Source organism: Physcomitrium patens, chromosome 15, assembly GCF_059467195.1.
Source record: "Physcomitrium patens ecotype Gransden chromosome 15, ASM5946719v1, whole genome shotgun sequence".
Taxonomy (NCBI): Eukaryota; Viridiplantae; Streptophyta; class Bryopsida; order Funariales; family Funariaceae; genus Physcomitrium; species Physcomitrium patens.
Genome location: NC_143424.1, coordinates 11,719,113 through 11,739,721, shown reverse-complemented (window position 1 = coordinate 11,739,721; position 20,609 = coordinate 11,719,113). Strand labels below are relative to the sequence as shown.

General features: G+C 34.8%; 1 protein-coding gene across 14 annotated transcripts; it reads left to right on the top strand.

Annotated features, from left to right (window-relative positions):
* The first annotated feature begins 15,885 nt into the window (after positions 1-15,885).
* Positions 15,886-18,841, top strand: LOC112292232 (uncharacterized). 14 transcript variants are annotated; one of them, XM_090256450.1, is made up of 9 exons: positions 15,937-16,106; positions 16,369-16,528; positions 17,089-17,150; positions 17,293-17,340; positions 17,506-17,532; positions 17,632-17,781; positions 17,966-18,025; positions 18,223-18,284; positions 18,492-18,841. In XM_090256450.1, exons 2-9 carry the CDS (start codon positions 16,423-16,425, stop codon positions 18,595-18,597), a joined length of 621 nt encoding a protein of 206 aa, XP_090112576.1. In that variant the 5' UTR covers positions 15,937-16,106; positions 16,369-16,422; the 3' UTR covers positions 18,598-18,841. The 14 variants fall into 14 exon arrangements, with proteins under 14 accessions (XP_024396289.1, XP_090112576.1, XP_073395075.1 ...); XM_073538971.2 differs by having other exon boundaries at positions 15,968-16,106; positions 17,089-17,153; positions 18,226-18,284; XM_073538970.2 differs by having other exon boundaries at positions 15,968-16,106; positions 17,089-17,153.
* The last annotated feature ends 1,768 nt before the right edge of the window (positions 18,842-20,609 follow it).

Sequence of the window (20,609 nt, the reverse complement as noted above, 5' to 3'; positions counted from 1 at the left end):
TGACAAAGGCGCAACAATTCTCATGGTTCTTGTAGTCTTCTAAGTTTATATAAAAGATGTTAGGTGGGATTGCTACTTTTTAAACTTCTTCAATTAAATACTTACAATAAACAACATTGTTCTTAAATCCAAAAGAAATATGATCTATTGTGATGAAGTAGGTCCTTTCTGCTTCATAACCCTACATTCTTTAAACCTTCAACAATGATGTCTTTCTTAGAACTATAGCTTTGCATAGAATAAATCAAGTTCTCGCAATGCTTCTATAGATGCTCATTTGAGTGGCACTACAATTGCAAATGTTAAATAAGAATGTACCAAACGAATTCCTTGAATAAGATGTGGTAGTGCTATCAACCATCCAATTTTCCACCTTGCCAAAGAAAATGTCTTGCTCATGGAGTACATTATAATTGTCTTTTCATACATGTGTCAAGGACAAGAACTCGATGAAAAAGCAATTCAGACAAGTGAGCCTTCACTCGAAGTAAGGTAACAAAATATAAATAAACAAGTATGTATATTGAAAGAGAAACTGGAATGGCTATTGCCAAAAGACAAGAAAACTAGAGACCCTTGAAACTAGACTAGAAGCAAGAAAGGAATTGACAAGAGTGAAGAAGGCTTCACTCTTGTCTCTATATATACTATCTAACTAGGGGCTACGTGGCGACGTTCTATAGGACCTCCAATATGTGTTGACTTTGTTGGATACATGCCTTGACTTACAAAGCAAGTTTTTCTACGTGTGGGCCACATAGGTAACTTAATCTTCAAACTAATAATATATGTGGCACATGGCCAACTTGTTGACTATGTTTTTAATCCAAAAAGTCAATTAAAGACATCTATGAAGTCAAATCAATATCTATGAAGCTTCTAAGAAGCTTCCATATTAAATACTATAGAAGTAACTTACTTTTACCTACTTTTACTTACTTCCATCTATTTGTATATGTAATAACTAGCTTACATGAGTATGTCCATGACATTACCCCCTCTTCTAAGAACAAGTTCCATGAGGAGCGGTCATCATATGTTGAAGAAATCTATGATGCGACGAATTATATTTGCCACATACTCTAATCTTTGTTCTCTTCGAAGATGATTGATAGGGCCTCTCAACCATCGATAGTGTCTCATACTAGGGCAGGAATACCACCTAGTTATTTGATCATTGTTGAGGCCTTCATAACTTCCTTTGAATAGAACATTTGGAACACCATCAAGAATTATTCCTATCTCTAGTAAAATCACCAAACATTGGGAGTCCCTTCCCAAGTCGTGATACCAAACGCGTTGTATCTCGCCATCTATTCGAGGAAGAACATGTCGTTTTTGAAGATCTTTATCTCGATTGCATCGTCTTGAAGGTTGTGACAATTGTAATGTCTCGTCCAGTAGATCAACAAATGAAGGCTCTTGAGTTGAATCCGTTGATTGTTGATTCTCTATATCCTGAGTGTCACTACTGCAAAGAAGCTACGAACAAAGATTGAAAGTAGAATGTTATCTTGTCTAGATGTTGTTTCTTTTATAAAGAAGGTTTTCATCTTGATTTTGATGGATGTCGTCGATGAAAAGCCTCCACCGCCTTTGCTGCATTTGTAAGATTCTTTATTAGCTCCCATGTGTGTTCACTAATATCATATCCGCGTCAATGGACAAGATATTCCAATTTATTTTGGCGCCACCTTGAATCTAAGACTTCTTCTATTTCAAACTCTTTATTATTGTCCACTTCTATAGGAGGAGGTGGAGCTTGTCGTCTTCTTGGTATGTCCACTATCTTGTATGGTTCAAGAAGAGACACGTGGAATACCGGATGGATTTTCATTGACTCCGGTAGATGTAAACGATATGCAACTGGATTGATTTGTGCAGAAATAGAAAATGGTCTAAATCTTCGATAGTCTAATTTATCACAAGGACGAGTGGTCTTGATATTGTGACGAAGTAGCCATACCTTATCACCCAAGAGGAATGGTGGTTGTTTCTTTCGATAGACATCCGCATTGACCTTTTGTTGTTCTTGAGCCTCTTTTAACTACGCCTTCATCGTTGCATGTAGCTTTGATAAATGAATCGCCAAATCTTTTGCAGTAGGATTATCAACTTTTGAAAAGTCAAAAGTATCAAGTCTTGGATGATAACCATAATTAGCAAAGAAAAGTATTTATTTTGTAGAAGAATGTATCATGTTATTATGAGCAAACTCTACCAATGGCAAAAGAGTTGTCCAATAATCTTATTGGTAATTAATGTTACATCTTAAATATTGCTCCAAAACTTGATTAATACGCTCCGTTTGTCCATCAATTTGAAGATGGAATGTCGAAGATAGTTTTATATCCACTTTTAGAATCTTGAAAAAAATCCACCAAAATCTTGATACAAATTGAGTTCCCCTATCTGATATAATATCCTTGGATAATCCATGATAGTGATAGATATTGTCAAGAAAGAGCTTAGCTGTTTCTTCACCTGTGATAGATTTTGTACATGGTATAAAACGTGCCATCTTAGTAAAACGATCTACTATCGCGAATATAGACTCATAAGAATCTGAGATTGGAAGATCCGTAATGAAGTCCATAGAAACAAAAGACCATGGTTGTTCTTGAATGGATAATGGCTGAAGAAGTCCAAAAGGTCAATGACGAGGAGTTTTTGATCTTGAGCAAACATCACATGATTGTACAAAATCTTTGACTGCCTTCCACATTTGAGGCCACCAAAAATCCCTAGATATTAGCTCCAAAGTCTTATTATATCCAAAATGTCCTGCTGCTGGAAAGTCATGACGAGCATGAAAAATACGTAAACATGTTTCTCCTTTTGGAACATATAGGCATCCTTCAAAATAGAGTAGGTTGTTCTTGAATTCAAATTTAGAAGAATCATGAGATTTAGAAGAATTATTCTTAATATCATGAACAAGAGGGTCTGAAGACATACTTAACTAGACTTGCTTAAGAAAAGTTAAATTAACAGTCAATGTTGATTTTATTGCTCGAAGATGAAATTGCTCCAACTTCAAGAGAACTGTTCTTTGTTGCTCAAACGCTACATCTCTTTCTTTTGGTACAAGATAAGAACGTCTAGACAAGGCATCGGACAAACCTTATTATTTTTCTGGCCGATAAGTGATGATGAACTCGAATCTTGATAAAGACATGTTCTAATGAGCTTGACAACGATTTAATATGCATGCTAACATAAAATACTAGAGGTTCTTGTGATCCATATACACGGTGCCTGGACTAGAAGCGCCTTCTAGATAATGATGCCATTCTTGAAAAGAACCCACGATTGCAAGAAGTTCTTAATTGTGGATTTCATAATTGATTTCTGTTGCTAAGAATTTTCTTGAATGAAAGGCTACTAGATGAAGTTTGTCATCTGTTCCCATTTGTGATAAAACCACACCCAGAGCAAAGTCTGATGCATCTGTTTTCATAAAGAATGCTTTGGAAAAATCAACACGATACAAGATTGGTGCAAAAACAAACGTTGTCTTCAAAGATTCAAAAGCAACTTCCGCTTCTTGATTCCATTGGAGTTTGTCTTTATAAGTCAAACGTATAAATAGAGCTGCAACTCGAGAAAAGTCTTTGATGAAGATCTGATAGTAGTTAGCAAATCCCAAAAAGCAGTGGACATCTCTTACCATTTTGGAGATCTTCCAATCTAAAATAGTTTGAATTTTCTTAGGATCCATCATAAGTCCATCATTTGAAATGATGTAACCTAAGAAATCGACTTGAGTAGTGTGGAATATCCACTTTTCTATCTTGGCATAGAGTCTTGCAGCTCTTAATTTTTGTAACACATGACAAACATGAAGTTCATGTTCTTCTGGATTCTTAGAATAGATCAAGATGTCGTCTAGATAACAGACCACAAAATTGTCCAAAAACTCTCAAAAAACATCATTCATTAGATGTTGAAAAGCTGTTGGTGCATTTGTAAGTCCAAAAGGCATGACATTGTATTCAAAATATCCATACCTAGTTCAAAACGCAGTCTTCCATTCATCTCCTTCTTTGATGCGTAGTAGATTGTATGCTCCTTGGAGATCTATTTTTGTATAGATCTTAGGTTGAATCAGCTGATCAAGAAGTCCAGATATTAAAGGTAGTGGATACCTGTTCTTCATGGTAATCTTATTGAGTCCTCGATAATCAACACACATCAGCAATGATCCATCTTTTTTCTTCACAAATAGAATTGGAGCTCCTGCAAGAGATTTAAAATGGCATATGAAATTCTTGGCTAGATTTTCTTCAATATACTCCTTGAGTTCAGTCAATTCATTTGTGATAAACTGTAGATTGGTCCGAATGGTGGTTGTGCTCCTTCTTGAAGGTCAATTGAACAATCATAAGGACGATGTTCCGGGAGTGTATCTGCATTCTTTTTTTTGAATACATCTTCAAATTCTTGATATTTGCTTGGAATGCTACTTGAATTCTTTACACCAGTAAAAACTGGTGTAGTATAATTAATATATGGTGATTCTTTCATAGCAGCATGCAAAAAAGCTTTTACACCTATAAATACGAGTTTAATTGAACTAGACTTATGACTATCTACTTGATTAACTACACTGTTAGTTATACTTTTAGAGAAAGTAAGAGTTTGGAAAATCTAATTTATTTGAGGGTTGTATTTTTTTAACCACAATAAACCTAAAATGATTGGATTAGAGGGAGATCTAATGATATTAAATACTACAAAGCTATTATGACCATTGATTATTACTTCTATAGGAAGGGTTTCGTGAGTAATATCTCTAAAAGACAATGGACGACCATCTATGACTTCTACATGAATAGGTTTAGTTTTCTTTACTAAAGATATGCTATGTCTTTTAGTAAATTCTTCATCTAAGAAACATGCTAAGGCTCCTGAATCTAACAAGGCAGAGGCTTTGTAATATTTAAGTCCTAAAATAACATTTAATGTAAAAGAAGGAGAGGGCTCTGAGGAGAGAATAGGACCTTTACTAGATGTTGTGCAAAGTTCCAGCCGCACGGTCCCTATTGTAGCTGGATAAACTCGTTTTCTAACATATTTTCTTCTTTCATAGCCATGCTCCTCATTTTGTGATTACGTCATTTCTTTAACCAATGTTGAGTAGTATGCTTTGGTTCTCCACAATATAAACATAATCCTTCTTGACGACGACGAGTCTTTTCTTGCTCAATAAGAGATTTGAAACGTATTGCATCAATTTGCATATCCTCTACTTCCGAATGTATGTGTTGAGGAGCTGTTAGTGTTGCCATTGAATTATAGTAACGTTGAGGTCAGTTCTCAGATCGAAATTCAAAAAGGTGATTGTCGCACTTCATAGCAAAGTCAATTGCTTGACTCAATGTTTGAGGATCAGGTAAGTTGAGCATTAATTTTTTTACCTCATATTGTAATCCGTAGAGAAATTGGCTAATAAGTGCAGCATCATCCCACTTGATATCAATTGCAAGTTGTCAAAATTGTGAAGCGTACAATGTTACTGATCGATTGCCTTGTCGTAAGATATGGATCTTATTGGTTGCAACACGAATTGCATCATGTTCTCCATACATAGATCGAAACTCCGCCAAAAAAGCCTCTAGATTATCTAATATTGGATCTCGTCGTTCAAGAAACGATGAAAACCATGATAGTGCTGAACCTGAAAGAAGCATACCAATGAATCTAACTTGCGATCTTGGAGTTAGATAGCTTTGGAATTGAAGTTCAATCACAAGTTGTACTTGATTGATAAATCCTCAAAACTTGGATCTGGTGCCATCAAACATCTTGGGTAGGGCAATTCTTGGTTCTCTAATACTGAAAGGGCGTTCCACCATAGGAGAAAGGACATGATTTGGTGCAGATATTGAAGCAGCTCCAACCATTTCTATATCTTCACTTCCTACCAATCTTGTTGCTCTTTGTAGTGGTAAATTAAGTTGATGCATCGCAAGCATTAACTTCCTCAATTGCTCTTGCATTTGTGCCATTGCACTCTTCATTTCAACAAGTTCTGCTATGATAACACTTAGAAAAGAAAAGATGTCTAATATCGCTCAAGACAAATAGAAGAAGGACTTGAGAACAAAGAAAATACTAAGGACAATATCAGTTTAGAAGAGGGTAATCCGTAACTTCTAATATGCTTATATCTTATCAAGAAAAAGGGGTAACTTACTCTTAATCAAGATTAGACAAAGCTCTGATATTGTAGGTGTACTCTTGTCAATCTGTCAAGGACAAGAACTCGATAAAAAGAAATTCAGAGAAGTAAGCCTTTACTTGAAGAAAGGTAACAAAATATAAATAAACAAGTATGTATATTGAAAGAGAAACTGGAATGGCTATTACCAAAAGACAAGAAAACTAGAGACCCTTGAAACTAGACTAGAAGCAAGAAAGGAGTTGACAAGAGTGAAGAAGGCTTCACTCTTGTTTTTTTATATACTATCTAACTAGAGGCTACGTGGCGACGTTCTATAGGACCTCCAATATGTGTTGACTTTGTAGGACACATGCCTTGTTTTACAAGGCAAGTTTTTCTATGTGTGGGCCACATAGTTAGCTTGATCTTCAAGCTAACAACATGTGTGGTACATGGCCAACTTGTTGACTACGTTTTTAATCCAAAAAGTCAATTACAGACACCTATGAAGTCAAAGCAGCATCTAAGAAGCTTCTAGAAAGCTTCTATATTAAATACTATAGAATTAACTTACTTTTATCTACTTTTACTTACTTCTACTTATTTGTATATGTAATTATTAGCTTACATGAGTATGTCCGTGACAACATGCCATTTAATGACTCGAATGATACATGTTCTTTCTTGAAGACTAACTTATAATAGACTTCATCACATATAGCAAAGGTATTATGTTCTTTGCATAAAGATGCTATAAGGCCTTATCCATGCTAAAGAAATACCTTATCAATAGGGTTGTGATGATTGTATTTAAGAATTGTCCAAGTTTTTTTGAGAGCACTATAAGATGCTCTTTCTGTGGTATAACAAAATTTGGAGCAAGCAACATAACTATTTTCAAGATTGCATAAGCCATGGATTCAACTGCTTGGTAAGAATCCTAGAATGGATTAAAGATTATAATCTTGTCTATGGAATTAACTAAATCTAATATTGTAGCATCAATTGCATCAATATAGCTTGATGTAATAGTTAAATTGGTTTCCAAGTTTACAACAATGCTACTATTTTTTCTTCAAGCTCTTTGCAATAGTTGCATTGAGTTGAGGTATATCAAAATCCCTCCTTTCTCTCTCCCTTCTTCTTCCAAAATCCACCAAAATCTTGATACAAATTGAGTTCCCCATGAGGGAAGAAGAAGGGAGAGAGAAAGGAGGGATTTTGATATACCTCAACTCAATGCAACTATTGCAAAGAGCTTGAAGAAAAAATAGTAGCATTGTTGTAAACTTGGAAACCAATTTAACTATTACATCAAGCTATATTGATGCAATTGATGCTACAATATTAGATTTAGTTAATTCCATAGACAAGATTATAATCTTTAATCCATTCTAGGATTCTTACCAAGCAGTTGAATCCATGGCTTATGCAATCTTGAAAATAGTTATGTTGCTTGCTCCAAATTTTGTTATACCACAGAAAGAGCATCTTATAGTGCTCTCAAAAAAACTTGGACAATTCTTAAATACAATCATCACAACCCTATTGATAAGGTATTTCTTTAGCATGGATAAGGCCTTATAGCATCTTTATGCAAAGAACATAATACCTTTGCTATATGTGATGAAGTCTATTATAAGTTAGTCTTCAAGAAAGAACATGTATCATTCGAGTCATTAAATGGCATGTTGTCACGGACATACTCATGTAAGCTAATAATTACATATACAAATAAGTAGAAGTAAGTAAAAGTAGATAAAAGTAAGTTAATTCTATAGTATTTAATATAGAAGCTTTCTAGAAGCTTCTTAGATGCTGCTTTGACTTCATAGGTGTCTGTAATTGACTTTTTGGATTAAAAACGTAGTCAACAAGTTGGCCATGTACCACACATGTTGTTAGCTTGAAGATCAAGCTAACTATGTGGCCCACACATAGAAAAACTTGCCTTGTAAAACAAGGCATGTGTCCTACAAAGTCAACACATATTGGAGGTCCTATAGAACGTCGCCACGTAGCCTCTAGTTAGATAGTATATAAAAAAACAAGAGTGAAGCCTTCTTCACTCTTGTCAACTCCTTTCTTGCTTCTAGTCTAGTTTCAAGGGTCTCTAGTTTTCTTGTCTTTTGGTAATAGCCATTCCAGTTTCTCTTTCAATATACATACTTGTTTATTTATATTTTGTTACCTTTCTTCAAGTAAAGGCTTACTTCTCTGAATTTCTTTTTATCGAGTTCTTGTCCTTGACAGATTGACAAGAGTACACCTACAATATCAGAGCTTTGTCTAATCTTGATTAAGAGTAAGTTACCCCTTTTTCTTGATAAGATATAAGCATATTAGAAGTTACGGATTACCCTCTTCTAAACTGATATTGTCCTTAGTATTTTCTTTGTTCTCAAGTCCTTCTTCTATTTGTCTTGAGCGATATTAGACATCTTTTCTTTTCTAAGTGTTATCATAGCAGAACTTGTTGAAATGAAGAGTGCAATGGCACAAATGCAAGAGCAATTGAGGAAGTTAATGCTTGCGATGCATCAACTTAATTTACCACTACAAAGAGCAACAAGATTGGTAGGAAGTGAAGATATAGAAATGGTTGGAGCTGCTTCAATATCTGCACCAAATCATGTCCTTTCTCCTATGGTGGAACGCCCTTTCAGTATTAGAGAACCAAGAATTGCCCTACCCAAGATGTTTGATGGCACCAGATCCAAGTTTTGAGGATTTATCAATCAAGTACAACTTGTGATTGAACTTCAATTCCAAAGCTATCTAACTCCAAGATCGCAAGTTAGATTCATTGGTATGCTTCTTTCAGGTTCAGCACTATCATGGTTTTCATCGTTTCTTGAACGACGAGATCCAATATTAGATAATCTAGAGGCTTTTTTGGCGGAGTTTCGATCTATGTATGGAGAACATGATGCAATTCGTGTTGCAACCAATAAGATCCATATCTTACGACAAGGCAATCGATCAGTAACATTGTACGCTTCACAATTTTGACAACTTGCAATTGATATCAAGTGGGATGATGCTGCACTTATTAGCCAATTTCTCTACGGATTACAATATGAGGTAAAAAAATTAATGCTCAACTTACCTGATCCTCAAACATTGAGTCAAGCAATTGACTTTGCTATGAAGTGCGACAATCACCTTTTTGAATTTCGATCTGAGAACTGACCTCAACGTTACTATAATTCAATGGCAACACTAACAGCTCCTCAACACATACATTCGGAAGTAGAGGATATGCAAATTGATGCAATACGTTTCAAATCTCTTATTGAGCAAGAAAAGACTCGTCGTCGTCAAGAAGGATTATGTTTATATTGTGGAGAACCAAAGCATACTACTCAACATTGGTTAAAGAAATGACGTAATCACAAAATGAGGAGCATGGCTATGAAAGAAGAAAATATGTTAGAAAACGAGTTTATCCAGCTACAATAGGGACCGTGCGGCTGGAACTTTGCACAACATCTAGTAAAGGTCCTATTCTCTCCTCAGAGCCCTCTCCTTCTTTTACATTAAATGTTATTTTAGGACTTAAATATTACAAAGCCTCTGCCTTGTTAGATTCAGGAGCCTTAGCATGTTTCTTAGATGAAGAATTTACTAAAAGACATAGCATATCTTTAGTAAAGAAAACTAAACCTATTCATGTAGAAGTCATAGATGGTCGTCCATTGTCTTTTAGAGATATTACTCACGAAACCCTTCCTATAGAAGTAATAATCAATGGTCATAATAGCTTTGTAGTATTTAATATCATTAGATCTCCCTCTAATCCAATCATTTTAGGTTTATTGTGGTTAAAAAAATACAACCCTCAAATAAATTAGATTTTCCAAACTCTTACTTTCTCTAAAAGTATAACTAACAGTGTAGTTAATCAAGTAGATAGTCATAAGTCTAGTTCAATTAAACTCGTATTTATAGGTGTAAAAGCTTTTTTGCATGCTGCTATGAAAGAATCACCATATATTAATTATACTACACCAGTTTTTACTGGTGTAAAGAATTCAAGTAGCATTCCAAGCAAATATCAAGAATTTGAAGATGTATTCAAAAAAAAGAATGCAGATACACTCCCGGAACATCGTCCTTATGATTGTTCAATTGACCTTCAAGAAGGAGCACAACCACCATTCGGACCAATCTACAGTTTATCACAAATGAATTGACTGAACTCAAGGAGTATATTGAAGAAAATCTAGCCAAGAATTTCATATGCCATTTTAAATCTCTTGCAGGAGCTCCAATTCTATTTGTGAAGAAAAAAGATGGATCATTGCTGATGTGTGTTGATTATCGAGGACTCAATAAGATTACCATGAAGAACAGGTATCCACTACCTTTAATATCTGGACTTCTTGATCAGCTGATTCAACCTAAGATCTATACAAAAATAGATCTCCAAGGAGCATACAATCTACTACGCATCAAAGAAGGAGATGAATGGAAGACTGCGTTTTGAACTAGGTATGGATATTTTGAATACAATGTCATGCCTTTTGGACTTACAAATGCACCAACAGCTTTTCAACATCTAATGAATGATGTTTTTTGAGAGTTTTTGGACAATTTTGTGGTCTGTTATCTAGACGACATCTTGATCTATTCTAAGAATCCAGAAGAACATGAACTTCATGTTTGTCATGTGTTACAAAAATTAAGAGCTGCAAGACTCTATGCCAAGATAGAAAAGTGGATATTCCACACTACTCAAGTCGATTTCTTAGGTTACATCATTTCAAATGATGGACTTATGATGGATCCTAAGAAAATTCAAACTATTTTAGATTGGAAGATCTCCAAAATGGTAAGAGATGTCCACTGCTTTTTGGGATTTGCTAACTACTATCAGATCTTCATCAAAGACTTTTCTCGAGTTGCAGCTCTATTTATACGTTTGACTTATAAAGACAAACTCCAATGGAATCAAGAAGCGGAAGTTGCTTTTGAATCTTTGAAGACAACGTTTGTTTTTGCACCAATCTTGTATCGTGTTGATTTTTCCAAAGCATTCTTTATGAAAACAGATGCATCAGACTTTGCTCTGGGTGTGGTTTTATCACAAATGGGAACAGATGACAAACTTCATCTAGTAGCCTTTCATTCAAGAAAATTCTTAGCAACAGAAATCAATTATGAAATCCACAATTAAGAACTTCTTGCAATCGTGGGTTCTTTTCAAGAATGGCATCATTATCTAGAAGGCGCTTCTAGTCCAGGCACCGTGTATATGGATCACAAGAACCTCTAGTATTTTATGTTAGCATGCATATTAAATCGTTGTCAAGCTCATTAGAACATGTCTTTATCAAGATTCGAGTTCATCATCACTTATCGGCCAGAAAAATAATAAGGTTTGTCCGATGCCTTGTCTAGACGTTCTTATCTTGTACCAAAAGAAAGAGATGTAGCGTTTGAGCAACAAAGAACAGTTCTCTTGAAGTTGGAGCAATTTCATCTTCGAGCAATAAAATCAACATTGACTGTTAATTTAACTTTTCTTAAGCAAGTCTAGTTAAGTATGTCTTCAGACCCTCTTGTTCATGATATTAAGAATAATTCTTCTAAATCTCATGATTCTTCTAAATTTGAATTCAAGAACAACCTACTCTATTTTGAAGGATGCCTATATGTTCCAAAAGGAGAAACATGTTTACGTATTTTTCATGCTCGTCATGACTTTCCAGCAGCAGGACATTTTGGATATAATAAGACTTTGGAGCTAATATCTAGGGATTTTTGGTGGCCTCAAATGTGGAAGGCAGTCAAAGATTTTGTACAATCATGTGATGTTTGCTCAAGATCAAAAACTCCTCGTCATTGACCTTTTGGACTTCTTCAGCCATTATCCATTCAAGAACAACCATGGTCTTTTGTTTCTATGGACTTCATTACGGATCTTCCAATCTCAGATTCTTATGAGTCTATATTCGCGATAGTAGATCGTTTTACTAAGATGGCACGTTTTATACCATGTACAAAATCTATCACAGGTGAAGAAACAGCTAAGCTCTTTCTTGACAATATCTATCACTATCATGGATTATCCAAGGATATTATATCAGATAGGGGAACTCAATTTGTATCAAGATTTTGGTGGATTTTTTTCAAGATTCTAAAAGTGGATATAAAACTATCTTCGACATTCCATCTTCAAACTGATGGACAAACGGAGCGTATTAATCAAGTTTTGGAGCAATATTTAAGATGTAACATTAATTATCAATAAGATTATTGGACAACTCTTTTGCCATTGGTAGAGTTTGCTCATAATAACACGATACATTCTTCTACAAAATAAATACTTTTCTTTGCTAATTATGGTTATCATCCAAGACTTGATACTTTTGACTTTTCAAAAGTTGATAATCCTACTGCAAAAGATTTGGCGATTCATTTATCAAAGCTACATGCAACGATGAAGGCGTAGTTAAAAGAGGCTCAAGAACAACAAAAGGTCAATGCGGATGTCTATCGAAAGGAACAACCACCATTCCTCTTGGGTGATAAGGTATGGCTACTTCGTCACAATATCAAGACCACTCGTCCTTGTGATAAATTAGACTATCGAAGATTTAGACCATTTTCTATTTCTGCACAAATCAATCCAGTTGCATATCGTTTACATCTATCGGAGTCAATGAAAATCCATCCGATATTCCACGTGTCTCTTCTTGAACCATACAAGATAGTGGACATACCAAGAAGACGACAAGCTCCACCTCCTCCTATAGAAGTGGACAATAATAAAGAGTTTGAAATAGAAGAAGTCTTAGATTCAAGGTGGCGCCAAAATAAATTGGAATATCTTGTCCATTGACGCGGATATGATATTAGTGAACACACATGGGAGCTAATAAAGAATCTTACAAATGCAGCAAAGGCGGTGGAGGCTTTTCATCGACGACATCCATCAAAATCAAGATGAAAACCTTCTTTATAAAAGAAACAACATCTAGACAAGATAACATTCTACTTTCAATCTTTGTTCGTAGCTTCTTTGCAGTAGTGACACTCAGGATATAGAGAATCAACAATCAACGGATTCAACTCAAGAGCCTTCATTTGTTGATCTACTGGACGAGACATTACAATTGTCACAACCTTCAAGACGATGCAATCGAGATAAAGATCTTCAAAAACGACATGTTCTTCCTCGAATAGATGGCGAGATACAACGCGTTTGGTATCACGACTTGGGAAGGGACTCCCAATGTTTGGTGATTTTACTAGAGATAGGAATAATTCTTGATGGTGTTCCAAATGTTCTATTCAAAGGAAGTTATGAAGGCCTCAACAATGATCAAATAACTAGGTGGTATTCCTGCCCTAGTATGAGACACTATCGATGGTTGAGAGGCCCTATCAATCATCTTCGAAGAGAACAAAGATTAGAGTATGTGGCAAATATAATTCGTCGCATCATAGATTTCTTCAACATATGATGACCGCTCCTCATGGAACTTGTTCTTAGAAGAGGGGGTAATGTCATGGACATACTCATGTAAGCTAGTTATTACATATACAAATAGATGGAAGTAAGTAAAAGTAGGTAAAAGTAAGTTACTTCTATAGTATTTAATATGGAAGCTTCTTAGAAGCTTCATAGATATTGATTTGACTTCATAGATGTCTTTAATTGACTTTTTGGATTAAAAACATAGTCAACAAGTTGGCCATGTGCCACATATATTATTAGCTTGAAGATTAAGTTACCTATGTGGCCCACACGTAGAAAAACTTGCTTTGTAAGTCAAGGCATGTATCCAACAAAGTCAACACATATTGGAGGTCCTATAGAACGTCGCCACGTAGCCCCTAGTTAGATAGTATATATAGAGACAAGAGTGAAGCCTTCTTCACTCTTGTCAATTCTTTTCTTGCTTCTAGTCTAGTTTCAAGGGTCTCTAGTTTTCTTGTCTTTTGGCAATAGCCATTCCAGTTTCTCTTTCAATATACATACTTGTTTATTTATATTTTGTTACCTTACTTCGAGTGAAGGCTCACTTGTCTTAATTTCTTTTTATCGAGGTCTTGTCCTTGACAATTATATTATTGCTTGAGTGAGTTGAATCCTCTCCATGATTGTAGATGATTTAGTCCAATACTACTCAAAATATTTTTGCACATTAGAACTTTAATGTGTGCATAAATATTAAGAATTATTAAATTAATCCATAAATTTATTAAATCAACCCACCCATCATCCTTATTTGTAGATCCAATTATTTTTTCAAATGTTTTCAACCAATATGAATCTTGCAATGGAGAATTTTTTTCATGATGGTTAGAATTGGTTGATCGATTTAACAATTTCGTAAATGTGTGTGTATATATATATATATATATATATATATTCTAATTAACATACACTGATGTTAACTAAGAAGACTTATTTTGAACCTATAAATGTATGTACTTAGACTCATGTACTATAAGATAGAGTTGACAAGACAAAATTATTTGATACAATAGTTGAAATTCATCTTTAGATATTTGATTTTGATACTATCTAACATCCTCAACATATTATAATGTTACTTTGTATTATGATTTGAGTTGAAAAAAAAAAAAAGAAAATAGCAATGTGTATATTTTCATCATAAATTATAGATGCATTTGTGTGTATGTGTTTCATAAATATTTTTACAAAAGTAGAGCTTATTACATGTTTATTTGGCTTTTTGGTTATTTTAAGAATGTTAGTATTTTGATTAAATCATGAGATTGAAGTAAAAAAAACATGATTAAAATTTCATCCAGTACATAATTAAAAATTCATGATTAATACATGCATAATTAAAAATTCATGATTAATACATGGATAATGTTTTTTATATTTTCTTTAAAGTTTCCAAGATTAGGATTTTAGAGCATCTTGTCTTAATTCCCTATTATTTCTTTCCTTTCTTTCTTTTGAATATATGTACATACATAATCAATTATGCATAAGTGTTGATATAAAAACACCAACAAATGAGACAAAAAATAATTGACATTGAACTCTTTTTGTCTTAAGATTGTTGAAAATAATTGATGTTGTTGTGAAAGATATTTATAAAGTAGGTAATTGAAAACACATATGTTGAATAACTAATAATTACCTTGAATATGACATATATATATATATATATATATATATTTTTTTGATTTTTGTAATTACTACAAACAGCAGCTTTCAAATTCATATAAACAACTTCATCCTTCCTACCTATCAAAGACAGAACATGCTCTCAAATTGATTGCATTAAAAAATAAAATAAAATAAAATAAATCGATCCAAAATTAAATCAGTTTCCATTATTTATTTTTATTTTTATTTTTTTATAGAATTGTTTCAATGGAGATAAATTGGTTTTTCAAAACCAAAGCTTAGTAATAAACTTAAGATGCAATGTTAGGAGAATTTTTAATTTCCAAAAACTAATTAACGTGCTTGTGACCTAAACATAGGAACACAAAACAAAGGGGTGAGGGGGGGGGGGGTCCTTGATTTGAAGAATAATGTCACCGACACGGAGCGGAGATGGAAGGAAGAACACAATGCTGAGGCGGTCATGGGACTTCGAAGGTTATAGACCCTCCACGTTCATAGGTCACATCGGGTGCAGTTCCTCAGCGGTCACACGCGCCGTGGAGACAGGCATAGGAAACCGCTGGTCACGGAGGCAGAGTCAGTCTGGCTGCAGGAGAATGAAAACATATATATTGATTTATCTGCTGGTTTCGAGGAGCGGCAGTTTTCAACGATTGAAAACTGTTGTCCGCTTCATGACTGAGTCGGCGAATTGAATTCTTACTGTTAGTTGGCTGGCTGATCATCCTCGTTAGCTTTTCTCTGCCACTACTTTTGAGCTCTATCGACACAGGGTTGCAGAGTCTTCAAATTTTCTGATGTGAAGGACTTTGAAAGGTAATGGCAACGAATCGCAAGCCACCATGATTTCACCCCCCCCCCCCCCCCCCCCTCTTCTAAGCGATTTTGTCTGTACACAACGTACGTTAAAATTTTGACTACGCACGTTGGCAATTTTTTGTCTGGAGGTGCAAGCAGACAAACTTTTTTTGGTTAGAGAGGTCGTGGGTTGTCTTTGTTTCGTGGATTTCGATTGCTGCTGAGTTTAAGTGAAGATTTTGAGTTTGAGTTTGAGTTTGAGTGGGATTTCATCGTTTAGGATATTTGAAGGTGCTGGGAATTATGAGATATTGTGGTGGTTAAGGTGACCAAAATGTGGTACTTCAACTGGGAGGGACCCCTTCGAAATCTCTACATAGTGACCCAATTCATAAGCTTCTATCCCTCGATTTTCATCCCCCATCAAACCTCTCCCCCAGGTTTCCTTTGCACTATCTCCCACTCACCATCTGCTGTTTTTTGTATATCTCCCCTCAAGTCTGTACTGTCCCAAATTCGTCATTGCAGATTTTCTTGGGATCACCCATGATTTGTCATGGTCCCTATGGATCATTAAGGGTGTGGCCCACATACCGGGGTCGTGGCTCTTGCTTGGAGAATGAACGAGGGAGTCTTCTGTATGTGCTGCAGAAATTTTGTTGAAGGGCAGTTTCATATCGCTTTAATGGATTGTGCGCAATTGAGGTAGTCCTGGATTGCTGGTTCATGTGTTTGTAATTTTTGTGGAGTTTTCTGGATGGTGAAGAGATGTAAAGCATCTGAGCTCTGATATTCTGTCGAGAACGGTGTGAGAATGCAAGAGATTTGAAAACAAGAGAACGGCTTCGGGTGTATTTTGATAAGCTTACCTAAGGTTTCTCCGTGTCATTAAGATAACATACTATTGATTTTCATGGCATTTTCTTGACCGTTTTTGTTGGATGTGGTTGGTATTTTCCTGGTGATTAACACTCGGACTGTGTTTGTGCGGCAAACTCAGGTTTCGGGATAACTGCTTGGTCGGACCGCATGTCTCACACGATGAGAATACTTGGACCCAAAGTCGTTTGTCTTTACAAAACCTTCTCGTGTTTAGCAATGATTTACTTGATCAATAGACTGTGGAAAGACAAAGTCAAATACGAATGCACAACCATTCACTGCCCACTAAATTTACTCATGTCTCTTGGGAACATGATTGCAGGCAGAGGGTGATTCAGTTGCACAATCACAGTTGTCTCGACGAGGAGAGGTATCCTTAGTTTCAACTTCCAGTTGGCATAACATCTTTCAACAGCAGTTTGTGTTGTAATGGTTTCACCTATGTGTGAGTACCAAAATTGTGTAAACAGAGAAACTGATAGCTATTTAGGTTTGTTTCTTTGCTAAAACATTGATGCCGTGGTGTGTCATGCAGGGCTACGAGCCTTCGTTTCACAGAAAGGTACCTGCATGTTCTTCGTTTTATTCAGAACTGCAAGGCATTTGTCCAGACTGGAGTTCCGTAGGATTGTGTGTTTTAAACCATGTAATTCTTGTGCAGACCAATCCAATTCACTTCGACAATTCTTATTCTAGGTCAAATTCTGCATCAAAAGAGTCAGATGAGATGGTCATGGGAGAGAATGCCTGCAACTACGGTATATACAACACTAAAGAAGTTTTAGAAGAGGCTTTATTTCGTGATATGCCGGTAATTCGAAACACAAGTATGCTTTTGTTTGCACCTTCCTACAAGAAGCATAGTTAAAATTGCGAATTTTTCAATTATTGTCTCAATTTGCAAACACAAAATGCAGAGGACATCAAAAACTTCATGATTGTCGAACAAATTTTTCTGTAGACCTGTTCATCGAGGGAGCATGTGGGATCTTCAGGAAACTCTTTCTCTAGTGGCCCCAAACTGGCACCGAGGAGATTGCGTTGCTAAACTGCAGGTATCACTTGGTTCATTTCGCTTGGCAAACATCTTCTCGCTAATTATCATCTAGTGGATAATTCTTGCTCTCCGTGATGTGCTGCTCTTTCTACTGTGACCTTGTTAGGACACTTACATATTGCTGCAACGCCCTAAAGACTTCAGACATGTTAACGTGATTTCAAAAGAATCTGAGAACTTTTGTTTGCTAATCAGAAGATAGAAAAAGAACTTGAACAGTTTTCAGAGGATTTTGGCAGTCAACTACGCAGTCTTCGGTGAGTTGCAAGTTGCTAAATCTCCTGTTTGTGTATTGGTACCATTCGTGCACACGGTGATGCTTAGTGCCACAATGTTAATGTAATAGAATTGGAGTGAAATATTGTTGGTACAAATCTTGATGCATTGGGACGTAATGCTCACATCAAATATTGAACATACCGTTTTTAAGTCTTATGAGTGAGTGATTCAATATTTAATTGCAGGATGTCCATGAGAAATTCAATTTTATCAACTTCAGAGTTTGAAACTTGGGGAGAAAGTTGTCCAAAGAATGCGACATCCAAAGACAAACATTTCAAGCTTGGGTGAAAACTGGTAAATCAAGATGATAATGGCGTGCACGAAAATTATGATAAAATTGCATCTGTTCGATGTTTCTACACACCAGGTTTTACTTTGTATGCTATAGTCAATAGATCTGTGGTTAAATAAAAACAGATCTGAATACTTGTGACATACCTGATGAAAAAGGCGTCCACCTCGTACATTTCTGATTGTTGGAGCCAGACGGCTAATTTCGGATATAAACAATACTTGATAAGCTCTGGCCGGAGATTGAGTTGCAAGCTAGCCATACAATGCTGCAAATCACATTCAATTAAAAATGACCCTTATTCTAACATGCAAGTCAAGATAGAGTGCAATTGTTTGACACATGGTGTGCAATTAACACCCGTAGATTTGAGACTAATTTTCTTATTCCTGCTGAGCAAATTACCTAACCAACAGCATAACTTGAAACATCATCGATCCAAAATCCTAGCATAAAGCTGTCTGCTGAAATGAAAACCTGCAAAATATCAAATGCAAGGACACATGCTAAAAATGTCTTTAGTAGAAACAATTGCGGCTCTCTGAAAGAAACTAGTTCACAAGGAAGAGATGAACACTTGGAATGTCTAAAGAGATGTGTAAGAGAAGATTGACAAAAGGGACATTTCTAACTTGGAGCCAAGAATTAGTAGTAGTGGATTGAATGTGGCTCTTTTGTAGGACATTTTAGTGTTTCATCTACCAATCAAATATCTAGGGCTAAAGGCCCTTAACATAAGACTCAAGAATTATTCTTTTTTGATTTTTGACTTCTTTGATTGTACTTGCACCTTTCTATATAAATTAAGAATATGATTTCATTAACTTCTCTATTAATTAATAATCTTAAATTCTTAATTCTAATCTAAGTTAAAGATGTGATATTGTCCAATTTATTTAGCAATAATGTCAATCTTAAATACCAACTTGTATCAAAAATATTTAAGGATGTGAAGTTGCTCAATTTATTTGGCAATGATGTCAATCTTGAGTACCAACATATTTTAATAGAAATCATAAATGTAAGGTTATCAAATTGATTTGGTTGTAATGTCAAGCTTCAATACCAATTCATATTAAAAATTATCAAAGATATAAGATTTTTCAATTTATTTGTCAATGATGTCAAGCTTGAGTATCAACTTATATCAAAGGTAGTTAAAGATGTGAAATTATCCAATTTGTTTGGAAATGACATCAAAATTATAATAATATCATAGACGTATATATTTATTTACATAAGAAGTATTAGATAGAATATAATTGTAGGTAGATTTGATACTATCTTATGGCAAAACTTCTAAGAAGCTTCATAGACATACAATTGCCTTAAAACATGCTTGTAATTGATTGATAGATTAGAAACTTGGCCAACAAGTTAGCTAAGTGTTGATAGCTTGTGGTATAAGTTAATTAGGTGATACACAAGTAAGAAACTTGTCTTGTAAGTTAGACACATGTCTTGCAAGTTGGATACATATTTGACATCCTATAGAATGTTGCTATATAGCTCCTAATTAGATAGTATATAGAAGCAAGAATGAAGCCTTTTTCACTCTTGTCAACACCTTTTAGTCTTTAATCTTATTAGAAGACTTTTTAATCTTCTTATTTTTGGTAATAACCATTCTAGTTTAATATTATACCATCTTAGAGTGATTTTTTAATCTTTTTGAGTGATTTAAGAATGTACTGATCTTTTATTTTTTTAAATTCATGTCCTTAACAATTTGACAAGAGTCTTAATTCATTATTCTTGTTTTGTCTTAGAAATGAGTGGATTATTTTACTTCTATTATTATATTTTAAAGATTTCAGATTATTCATCTTTAAGTTAATAATTAATTTTTTAACATTAATTTTTTCTTTAAAAAAAGGAGATTTCTTCTCTTTGTAGAAATTTTTATTTGATATTAGAGGTTTTAAATTACCTTTCTTTAATTTGACTTTTGAATTTGTTTGAATTGTCTATGGAAGGAAAAATTGTAGATGCTACTCTTGGCAAAAGT